At 30.3% G+C, this 12,542-nt stretch overlaps 1 protein-coding gene across 1 annotated transcript; it reads right to left on the bottom strand.

The window, feature by feature from the left end:
- Window positions 1-4,245: 4,245 nt before the first annotated feature.
- On the bottom strand, window positions 4,246-5,634 carry LOC139882741 (uncharacterized). Its single transcript, XM_071867017.1, has one exon. It carries the CDS (start codon window positions 5,632-5,634, stop codon window positions 4,246-4,248), a length of 1,389 nt encoding a protein of 462 aa, XP_071723118.1.
- Between the last annotated feature and the right edge of the window lie 6,908 nt (window positions 5,635-12,542).

Raw genomic sequence — 12,542 nt, 5'->3', positions numbered from 1 at the left:
ATATATTCTTCGCAGTAATCTATTAACCAATTTAGATCTGGGCTGTTTTTTTCTAATTTCATAACATATATTCCCTGTGCTATGTTGTGAATATAACTCATTTTCTTTCTTCTAGCTCTGATACCAAAAATTTTAAACGCGGATTAAATTGATGAAAATTGAATAATTGACTAAATAAATAGATTTTTATTAATAAGATACAGATGTTTAATACAATCTAAATAGATTGGTCTGACCAATCTGCTTCCAATACTTCAGTGTCATAGTATATATTAGTCTCATACAAATACTCTAGTTGAATTTCGATATGTGTTAAAATATCCATATTTTCTTCTATCTTTTGATAAGAATTATCTATCAACGAAGATAGATTTGCTTCATGTTTAGCTGTTATTTCTTTGGCTAATTCAGAAGGTAGTAGTCTTCTGAATGATATTTCTATCTCTTTAATAGATCTTTTGTCTATTTGCTGTTTATAGTCAGCAATTATTTCTTGTAATTGAGTTATTTTTTGATTTGTTTCATTTTGTAAAGAAAACAGCTCTCTGGTACTAAGATTGTCTAATAAGGATGCATCAATTGAATCTATAGGTGAATCCAAATATAAATTGAGTGTGTTAGTTGGTGAATCCATACCTGAAGCTTCTTGTGAATGCTCTTGCTGGTGCTTTTGCTGGTGATCTTTCTTGATTTCTTGATAATAGATTACTTGATGTTTTTTGTGATTGGTTGTAGTATTTATATGATGACGGATATTTGATAGTAGAACAGACTTCCTACAAACGGGAAATCAAAACGTTTGCTTTGTTTAACAACAAAGGAGAATTTTATTTCACTTCAGAAAACTCTGAGTTCTAAGTGAACCAGAGGGTACATATTTATACACACAGAAAGTGGACTATATTCCACCTAATACCCCTAGATATTACATTATATGTTACATTATTGGTGCCCTTAAAAATTTACATCAGGGCTTACGTTATACATTCACTTATTGCAAGAAGACAATGGTGTCTACATCTTGCTTTAGCTGGTGGATGGCATTGGATTCTCCTTTTTGCTAAGTGGTGGAAATTTCTTGTCTTCATCTTCTTCTATTATTGTGCTTGTTGTTCCTGTTGATTCTTTGTCTTCATTGCTTTTGAAAAGCATGCATATTACTTCTCTTGTCTTTTGTGGTAATTTTTCTAGTGGTCCCGAGAAGTTATTGAATGGTTCCTCGAAGTTTTGTATAGCTATTATTCCTTCATCAGTTATCTTCTTGCTGAATTTTGAATATATGATTATATTTTCTGATTTGTAGTTGATGAAGCGATGACTGTTTCCTCCTATTCTTGAGGTTTCTCTTAGCATTCCTGCTAGATATCTTCCATTTAATTCTTCGATATTAGTTAGTTCCTGACAGAATTTATCCTCTCTAGGCGGATAGTTTCCATTAGAGATTCCTAATTCTATTGCTGCGTAACTTGGAACGATGGCTCTTCCTTCATCAAATACAGGGAAAGAACTATATATTTTTACGTATATTCTTCTGTTTTTAGCCATATTGTCTATGTAATTCCTAACAGTTTGGACTAGTTTAGGGGTGCATTCTGAAAGCTCCGTGATATTATCTAGATAGATAGTGTCTATTAGTCCATGGACAAAAAATCTGTATACGGTCATTGGATTTGCTCCTGGGATAAAAATGGCTTTTGGGCTAGAATTTATCCTGGCTACTGGGTAAAAGTACTGGTTACTCATTTCTTTTTCTGTATAGTTGATGAGCATTGAATAACACTCATTAAATGTTAGTGGGGATAGTTGTTTGGCTCTGGCTTTTTCTTCTCTAGTAGGTATACTAGAGATTAATGATGGAATTTTTCCTATGGTGGTAAGCCTTCTTTGAGGGATATTTGAGGATGATGATGGGGAAAGAAGTTTGGATTTATAGTGGGGAATTTTTTCCTGGGCTTGATATTCCTCATAGGCTTTTTGGGCCTCTTCTCTAGTTGGGAATGACTTATGTTGAATATTGGACTGACCAGTAACAAAGGCAGAAACCTTGTGCCAATGATCATAAACTCCTTTCATAGGGCCATTCAGTATTGCATAGTATTTTGTCTGGGATGACCTTGTAGTATCATATTGTAGTGTTGGGGGAATAATTGTTGAGTCCTGCTTGGATGAAGATCCAATTGTTGTTGTTGTTTTTGTTGATATTGGGTCCACCACGCTTTTGCTAGTTGACTCTGATGGTTGGATTTTTCCTCCAAGTTGAATTATAGCTGCTTCAAGTTGAGCTATTTTCTTTTGTCGTTCTTCAATTTCTTTTCTAATGATAGTTATCTGATCCATCATTCCTTTGACGATTTCCTCCATTCTCTTGTCAAAGTATCTGCTATGACGTTGTTTTCTGATTTTATGTATTTTATGACTGCCGGAAATTGACGTAGCTCTAGCTGCCACCGAATTAATCTTCCTTGATTGAAGTTGCTTCGAATTTTATATTTTATGAATCCTGTAAGATATTTACTATCAGTACGGAGTTCGAACTCTTTGGGAAGAAGTTCAATTCTCCATTTTCTCATTGTTTTGAGACAAGCAAGTGTCTCTTTCTCATGAATAGGATATCTTTGCTCAGTTTCTGAGAAAGTTCCTGATATATATTTGCATAGTCTTTCGACTTGTTTATTTTCTGACTTTTCAGTCTGTATATTGATTTTTGCTTTCATACAGCCAGCCCAAGTTTCTTGAGAGGCGTCTGTTTCCACAATCAGATTATCATCACTTTGTGGATTGTATAATTTTGGAAGATCTTTGCAAGCATTTTTCAGCTTGTCAATAGTATTAGAATTATGAACATCCCAAGTCCATGGGACTTTTGTACTTAATTTCTTTTGTAACTGTTTTCGTTCTTTTACTAGAGACTTAAAAAAGCCTTGATCAGAAATGTAATTCAAAGATCCTAAGAATCTTTGTAATTGTTTTCTATCTTCAATTTTTGAAGGGAAGTTATTTAATCTCTTTATTACATTATCTTGTAATTTTAACTCTCCATTTCCTGATATGGTTAATCCTAAGTAGTCTATTTCATTTTTAGCAATTATTGCTTTCTTTTTACTTAAAACTAGACCTTTTTCCTTTATTTTTTCTAGGACTATTTTTAGTTTTTGGTAATGGTCTTCTAGTGTATTGCTTGTATAGATTAATATATCATCAATATATACTAAGCAGAAGTCTTCTAATCCTTTAAGGATCTTATCCATGAATCTTTGATAAATTCCTGGTGCTTGTTTTAATCCGAATGGTAAAACTGTCCATTGATAGTGTTTATGAGGAGGACATGTAAAAGCTGTTAATGGTTTAGTGTTTTCATGTAATCTTAGTTGCCAAAATCCTGATTTAGCATCTAAAGTACTAAACCAATGACTTCCTTTAATTTTTTGAAGTATATAATCTTTTCTAGGTAATTTATAAGCATCTCCTATTGTTGCTTCATTCATTTTTGTATAGTTGATTACCATTCTTCTTTTTCCTCGTTTTATTTCATTATGGTTTTCTACATAAAATGCGGGTGCAGCATGCCTACTGGTAGATTCTTCTAGTATTCCTCTTTCTAGTAGTTCAGCACATTCTTTTGTAAATTCTTCTACATCAATTTTTGAATATGGGATTTTATTTTCTACATTTACCTCCTGATTAGGATCTTTTAATCTTATCTCTATTAATTCTTGATTGTTATTTTTAATTTGATCTAATGGATTATCACTACATACATCTTCTAATAGATTTTTTATATCTTTTTGTAAGTTATCTGGTATACCTAGTCTCTCATTGATAACCTTAAGTTTTTGAGCTATTTGTAGTTTATTTAATTTTACTAGTATTGGTATTTTTATAATCGTACTTTTCTGATTTTTATAAGATGGTGCAGTTAATTCTATATGATGTAAGTACTGGCAAAATGGTTGATATAGTTTTAGGAAATTGTTTCCTATTATTATAGATAATCCTGACTCTTGTTGGTATATTGATGGTACTATAAATGTATAATTTCTTATTTTTATTATATTAAAGAATGATGCTTTCCAAATAAGATGTTTACTACCATCTGCTATTGATATTACTAATGGTTTCTGAAGTTTATTCCATTGAAATGGAATTTTTGCCGAGGCAAAACATAGAGTTGCTCCTGTATCAATATATGCATCGTAAGACTTCTCTTTGTATTTTATTTCTATAAATGTACAATTCGGATTGGGTTTATTCATCTGAGGATGAATATTCTTCTTCCGAACTATTGGATTGACTACTATCAGATAGTAATTCATATATTTCTTCTATTTCAGAGTCTGAATCTTCTATTGGTTCTAGATGATTTTCTATTGCTATATTTAATATTTTAAGTTTTTCTTTATTTTCAGTCTTCCTTTTATTAGGGCATTTGTTTGCATAATGACCTTCTTCATTGCAGAGCCAACATCTACATGTTCTCTTATTTTCAGGACAATATTTTTCCTTTTTATATGGTATTTTTCTTTTAAAAAACTTTCTTTTCCTAAAGTTATTTTTCTTATAGTTATATTTTTTATAATTGTTTTTCGGAAATTTTCTCCATCTATATTTCTTTATAATTTTCTTTTTTTCTTTATTACATCCATAATTACCTGGTATTCTTGGATTATTTTTACAACATAGTTGCCCAGTAGGGTGTTTAAGTTGTTTCTTTATAGATCGTTGCAAGCATTGCTCGGCTATATAGTTTTGGGTTACCTCAATGGCTCCTCCTAAGGTATTAGCTATTCTATTATTCGCTATTTCTGATATAAATACATCTTTTATAGCTTTGTTAAGTGGCCATGGTAGTTTATTTAAGTAAGTTTCTTTATGAGTCTCTCTAGATTCTGCAGGTAATTTATAATAGTATTTTTGGAATTCACATGTATAGGGTTCTAAATCACACATATTGCAAATTTGTATGTTATTAAGATGCCATAAAGCTTTTTCTGCTTCAGCAGCTTCAGTTGCCTTTTTCTTATCTACATCATCTTTTCCTAGGAATTCTCTATTTATGGTATCTACTAGTGTGAAGAAAACTTCTGAATTTGTTGTTTTTTCTCTTAGTAAGATTTCTATTTGTGCTTGTGATAGAGTCTGTAAATAGTTTTTAACAGATCCTGTTACTTTGTAAGTAACAAAAGTCCAGACTAGATTAGGATTAAAATCTTGAAATATTTTTTCTAGTTGAATTAATAATCCTGTATTATTCATCCAAAGAGTTAAAGCCTCTTCTTTATTTTGAACACAGTCTAGGTTTAGAATGTCTATATTAGTTTTAATTGATGGTGTATATTCGTCAGGAAATTTTTTCCATTTGTCATTTTGTTTAGTATATCCTTTTTCATTCATATAATCATTATGATAAAATTCTCTTCTTCTTTTATGACCTGAAGTTGATTCTGGAATTTCCTCTAGTTTCATTCTAAATGGTAAATCTTCTTCTGATTCGTACCCATATACTACTTCTTCTTTATCATCATCTATATTGTAGTTTTTATGCTCATAAGTTTCTTTTTCTTCTTCAATAATTTTTAGTTGAGAAAGAAGTTGCCTAACTTCTGATATTTGGTCGGATATATTTTCTTGTTCCATCATATAATTCTTCGAGGTAATTCTAGAGTAATTATTCTTTTAGGTTTTGTAATAATGATTTCTTGTTGGATGTTTGGGTATTGAATTATAGATTTTCCTTTTTCTGAATTTAGTTTTTCAAATTTGTATAACTCTTCGTTTAATCTTTCTATAATATCTCCCTCTTCCTGAAAAATTTTTTTATTCTGATTCTCTAATAAATCTTTAATATTTTTAAGACAATTTTTTGAATCATTAATTTCTTGATATATATCTTTTGATTTATGTTGATTTATATATTCATTCATTGTAGAAAACGATTCTTCAATAGTCTTTTTATTTTCTATAATCATATTTTCTAGATTATTTAATTTTTCATTTAATTCATTTCTAATATCTTTTAAATCTTCTTTTATTTTTACTATATCAGATGTTATTGCCATTATGTAGTTTCTAATTGTACTTTTAGCGTTTCTAAAGTTTTCAGATATTCTTTCTCCTCTTTTAATTTTCGTCTAGTATGTTCATATTGATTTATAAGATAGCCTGCGTAATGTATTGTTTTCATCTTATGATGTGATCTTATTAATCCTTGAAGATATTGTATATTGTCTTCATAAATTTCTATCATACCCTTAGATATTAATATTTTTTGTCTTAAGCGGATTATTTGACTATGTAAAACAGAATTCATAATAAAGGCACTATTTTGTTATTTTGTCAAAACTTGAAAGTACTTTTGTAAATAGGTGAAACAATTTGAATAGTATGTTTTATTTGCATATTCGGAAATCATGTTTCCGACTTTGTTTTTCCCTCATAATCGGACTCACAGATTCCGATCTTCATATTTTTGTTTACACTGTCCACAGACATCAATAATTCTGTTTACAATTTATGTTTTCTATTTATTTTTGTAATTAACTCCTAGATGGTATTTGAAAGAGAGAGAGAAAGAGCTGTTCTTGTTATTAAATTAAATAAGGTAGCTAGGAAGAAAAACATAAATAAAAGCCTAAAACAGCGAAAAGAAAAGAAGACCTAGTACATAAATAAATTACTCCATATATTAAAAATATATAACTGCATCTGAATTGTGATAACAGCTAAGAGAGAGAGAGATGGAAAGCTTTCAGCTATATGGAAAAAGGGCTATGGACACAGATGTATCATAAAATTAGGGTTACAGGTGTAGAAAATTTAGGCCGGCATCTTGTCAGCCTTGTTTGGTCCATGTAACCCCAACTCTAATCTTGCAATCCAAATACTCATAACATGCTTCCTAAATGCTTGTATTGGGAATATATATGGTAATCAATTGAGCATTGGTTTTATATGCCTAATATCAGATATTTTACCACGTAAGCATATTTTTCTTAAAATCGAATCTATGATCTTCGAAGGAGAAAATTTTTTATCCGTTGAATCACGCATTACTATGTTGTAGAACGTTGTAAATTAACTATGATGAATCAATATATATATACACTCATTTCGGTTCACTTTAAGTGTTTCGTAATGAAATTTATTTTGATTTATTTTAAATGTATTTTTATGAAATCCATACATATTTGAGCTATTTTTTTCCACTATTATCTTTATATTTATTTCAATTAATATTCAATTTTGAATAAATATTTATGACTTCTGAATAATGAATGATAAACAGACAAATAATTTTTTCTACCATTAATTTTTTCTTAAGATTCACAATTTTCATTACGAGACACTTTAAGTGAATCGGAAGGAGAAGATAATATCATTTTTAGTACCTCAAAAATGACTTAGCTAACATTCAGGTACCTAAAATTTTTTTCAATCAAATAGGAGCCTCTCTGTTAGTGTTTTTTTAACAAATACATATCTATCGTCAAATTTTGCATACGTGGCATGCATCTTCCATTAAATATTTTCAATCAACTTTATATAAACTAACATGTCACCTGCTGACAAAGCGAAAATAACACGTAACTATTTTGAACCAAAAAATTAAAAATCAAACTGAGAATTAAATCAAATTAATTAATGACGTAATAATAAGTATTCTGCAAGTGGACTAGCAATAGTAACCATTAATAAAACAATCTCATCAGAAAGAAATGCGAAGAACCAGTTCAGTGGATCATGGTCCCAACTTCTGAAATTCCCATTACAATACTGCTGAGCTTGAGGCACCAATAATAAGAATGTCGATTCAAATAAACATCCTTCAAAAAGCAATTTCTTTTATTGAACGATGAGATGGACGGAATAGGTCTCAATGTTATTACCATGTAAGGGTCGGGAACAATGCAATTGACGAGAATCGAGACTGGAATCACCCAGATGCTCACTATAGCAACAACTAAGAGCCGACCCATTTTGATGACGAACAGAATGGCCATACGCAGCCGAGCTGCCAAGTGAGCCGCCGCCGTTTGACCGTCGAGTCGCGATCTAGTCGAACTAATTTTGACCACCAGAAGACTCCATGAACGCAGGCGAGTCTTATCCAGCTAAAGCCGTCGTGTGAACCGTCGGGCTGATACCCTTCAAGGTAAATTCCGGCCAACCCTAACATGAAAATTAAACATATGTTAAAATACTCCAAATCACTCATAGAACACCATATTAGAACGAGTTTTTAACTTTGTACCGTTGAATCGAAAAGATTAAAATCGCGATTAAGAAAAAATTAAACAACGGTGAAGAAAACTAACCTCATATTCGAAATCAAGACGTCGAGAGGAGTTGAATAGTAGTTGGATTTGGTCGGTTGGTCTCCAAAAGCGGCGGCGGCCGAGAGTGGCAGAGAGAATTGGGGAGAGAGAAAATCAGGTGTCGCGAGGTTGAAGAAGAAGTGAGTTTGAACCGGTTTGGTTTAAGTTTTATAAATTGATTTCATTTTTTCTTACGTGTCATTTTCGCTTAGTCAACAGGTGACATGTCAGTGTACGTAGAGCTGACTGGAAATATTTAACGGAAAATATATGCCATGTATACAAAATTTGACGATAGATATGTGTTTGTTAAAAAGACTAACGAAAAACACCCATTTGATAAAAAAAAAAATTGAAATACCAAAATATTAATTAAGTCAGTTTTTAGGTACTAAAAATGATATTATATCCGAAGGGAGTATTAAGTTTAGTATGTGTATTTACGAAATGATTAAATTCTAAATGGATAGCTTGCGTTATAAATGTTGAGTTGTGTATGCCGACTACCAAGATAATGACTTTCATATCATGAATGATTTCTGCTTGAAAACCTTTAATGCAGAAGAATCTTGTGCCGAGCTTTTATTGGAGCATCCAGATATCTGTCAAAATATGTATTTTTTTAATTTAAAACACACATATTAAGATGGAAATATATATGATTTTAAGACGAAAAATGGTTCAACTACAAAATGAGCTTTCACACATACTCAAGTTTTTTCTTTTTTTCTTCCAAAAGATAATTAGTGTCAATTTTTTTTTTGAAGATTAGTGTTAATTAGGGCATGTGATGCTTTTTGGTTTGACCAAGCGACCTATACATATACTAGGTTTATATAGCTTACTTTCCCCTATCATCCCCAGTAGTACTATATAGTAAGCTTTTGATATATTTTGGCAGCTAATTGATTAATGCACTGTCTACCCCTTTACTCTGCTATATATTAAAGTGGACAATCGTTTCGGCAAATGTTTTAAAGTTGTCCATCTAGTATTTTAACATTAATGTCCAGTAAATATATTAATTCCTTTAATTCAACGTATATTATTTTAACATTAATTACTTCAGTTGAGTTGCTGTCTTATTATTCGTGTAACTTTTAAAGTTATCCTGATCATCAACAACTGTAAATTTTAAAGTTACTCCAACTATATACTATAAGCTTATAGGTTCCTCTTTTGACCTTTGGTAAGTTTTGCTTTTGCATGGAGAGATTCTAATCGAGTTATTGTCCATGTCATACCAAATTCAAAGCTTAATTTGCAATGACATTCTTCCTCATCAAACAAAAGCCTAGCAAGAGTGTTAGGAATATCGAGAAGTTAGATTCAATTGTGCGTGATGATCACCTTTGATCGCGCCTTTAATTGCCTTGATTCTGCGGTTGACATATCGTGGATTCCTTACTAGAAATATTATGTTGTCGAATTTTATTTGTGAAGAGGTATTGACCTTCTATTTGTCAATATATCGAATCTTTCACAATATTTACTAATTATATTGGTTTAGTGATTAGACAATCTACGTACTTAGCACTTTTCTCGATTTTTAATCACTTCAGTTTGTATGGTTTTTCATTAAGTTATTGTTCTCAAAAAAACAAAACTCCTAATTTTTTATTTTGTATGAAGTTTGGCACATATTTGTTCATTGCTGTTGTTTAGATATAAAAGGAAGAAGTTTTTGGACATTGACGATGGTAGACTTTAACCTTGGAGTGGTCCTATATAGTGCATTAAATCCAAAAGAAACAAAATCCTGTGTTTTTAATATTGACAAATGCATTTACTCTTCCATACAAAAACATGTTTTACAGCGGCAGACCTAGAGAAAGAGACAATCAATTAATCACCTGTGCTGGAAACAAATGAGAAAAAAGAATCATATATATATATATAAATATATCGGTTTTATTTTATACTATTTGGACATTCTTTTTCTTTTGTTAAATTTGTTGTTTCCAATATGGATGTCTCAAATTCGAACTTCCAAACAAGCATGTAGTATGAATTGCGATGTGATATTGTGGATCAGGTGAGAATATGGTAGAGAAGGATCATTACCTTTTATAATACATATATTGCCTAGTAATTGTAAATACAAGTCACTGTATGAAATTAAGTAATATATATATATATAACCTCCGTCCCAAAATAAATATAATTTTTTTAATACAAATTATATATAAAAATTTGCATCTATTTTGAGATGGAAATAGTATATAATTTGACAAATGATAGGAATTTCATTGCATAACAAGAGTTACGATGTTACTAAGAGATGATGAGGGTAAAACACCTTCCACGCAACGTTTTAAATTGGCTAACGAGTGGATAGGACGGTTATCTTCTATCTTAATTAATTAATATGAGAAAATTTATAATGATGGAAAAACAATCGAATTCCTAACTGTTTGGAACCAGTCATTCATCTCATGCCTGGTTTGAAAATTACTACATATATATAAGGTTAACTTTTGGTAAATTAGAGTTTCCTAAAGTACCATAGGCTTTAAAGTAAATCTTGACACTTCATACTAAATGAATCGAATAGAATTAAACCCTTTTTCTGAATTTTCGAGCTTCGACCACTATACAATCCGTTTATTTAATAACAAAAGGGGTTTTGTTACTAATCCAAAGATGCTACATCTACCAAAAAACGAGGCAATCGATCAATCATATTTCATTTAAGATTAACTAGACTATGAGTTAGTCTATTACATAAGTGCAAACAATAATTTAGAGAATACAATCCTTTTTTTTTCTTTGACAATCAATCCATATTTTTTACGAAATTGTTTTCCTACTCTCTAATATTGCAAGTCATATTCGCAGCTAACGGTAAATTTCAATTTCTTGAGTTTCATTGCCTTTTCTTTTCCTACTACTAGTTCTTTAATTATTGGGCCATGTTCATGCCAGATGGCTACATAGACTTTGGACCTTCAATACTTTCTAACCCTTCGAAGTTTATTTGCATATACTATCATTATAAGATGTTTTTTCCGTCTCTCAATGTATATTTTTTAAATTAGTGGCGAGAAAGAAAAAGTAAAATGAAAATTTTAATGTTAATATAAATTAAACATAAAAATTATCTATTTTAAGACAAAATAAAAAATCTAAAAAAATATGTATTGAGAGACGGAGGGAGTATTTAACTTATATGGCTTAGATTCTGAACTAGCAATTGATAGAAGAAAAAAAAATTTTGCTACGGAATTTTGCTGCTCCCACAAAAAAAATTGAATATAAAGAATTTAGAGGATTTATAGTTAAAGAGTTGTTTGTTTGATTTTTATTTTCAAGATTTTATCACTTTTTCCTTAAAATTCACAATTTTTCTATAAAGTAGTAATGTATATTTATTTTTATGAATCTCTGAAGTCGACGAATAAAAAATAAATGAAAACAAGCATGGCTTTATATTAATATTTTTTTCTTTTTTAATTGTTTAATTCCTATTGGCGAATACATTAAAATGATGCTCCTTCAAGAGGCGCAGCTAAATATCTTTCTTAATAGAAAGGTGCGAAATCTGAGCTCTAAGCTCTCGAAATCTAAAAATCGAAGGAAGACCACAAAACATAAAGGTTAGGCCGAATTTACATTATGGTCTTTGAACTCTCAAAATAGTACAGTTTGGTCTCTACAAGAAACCAGAACTACAAAATCTTTCATGAATAAAATGATTTTGGCCTTTAGGTTGATGATGGAGATGCAGTAACATAGAAACGAAACAAATTTAACGAAAATATAATATTTAACTAAAATATTGAAAGAAAATGAGAGAAGAGTTTTTAGAACTATTCCATCCATTCCATATTAATTGTCCATTTTAATTTTAAAGTGGATGTATCTAGACATAATTTATAGGATACATCAAATTTTAAAGTCAAAATGAACAATTAATATAAAACGGAAAGAATACAATTTTACTAACTTGCTTCAGAAGGCTATTTTTTTTCATCTTGATTAAAAAGAGAAATATGACTTTTATAGCTAAAATAAAAATCAACTTCTATAAGAAGCTATACACAATATTCAATATTATCATAACATTGCTTATCCTACATACTATCAAATAAAAATTACATTATTAACCATATATTATATTTTGTCTACAACTACACTCCATCTTACCTTATAACAAAATCAAATTACAAACCTTCTAATAATTTCCACCTTCATAATTTTAATCATCAAAGCATACTTCCACCGGCAATT

This window comes from Rutidosis leptorrhynchoides, unplaced genomic scaffold (genome assembly GCF_046630445.1).
Source record: "Rutidosis leptorrhynchoides isolate AG116_Rl617_1_P2 unplaced genomic scaffold, CSIRO_AGI_Rlap_v1 contig301, whole genome shotgun sequence".
Classification (NCBI taxonomy): Eukaryota; Viridiplantae; Streptophyta; class Magnoliopsida; order Asterales; family Asteraceae; genus Rutidosis; species Rutidosis leptorrhynchoides.
The sequence above is the reverse complement of the archived record's forward strand: the minus strand, read 5'-3'. Positions and strand labels throughout refer to the sequence as shown.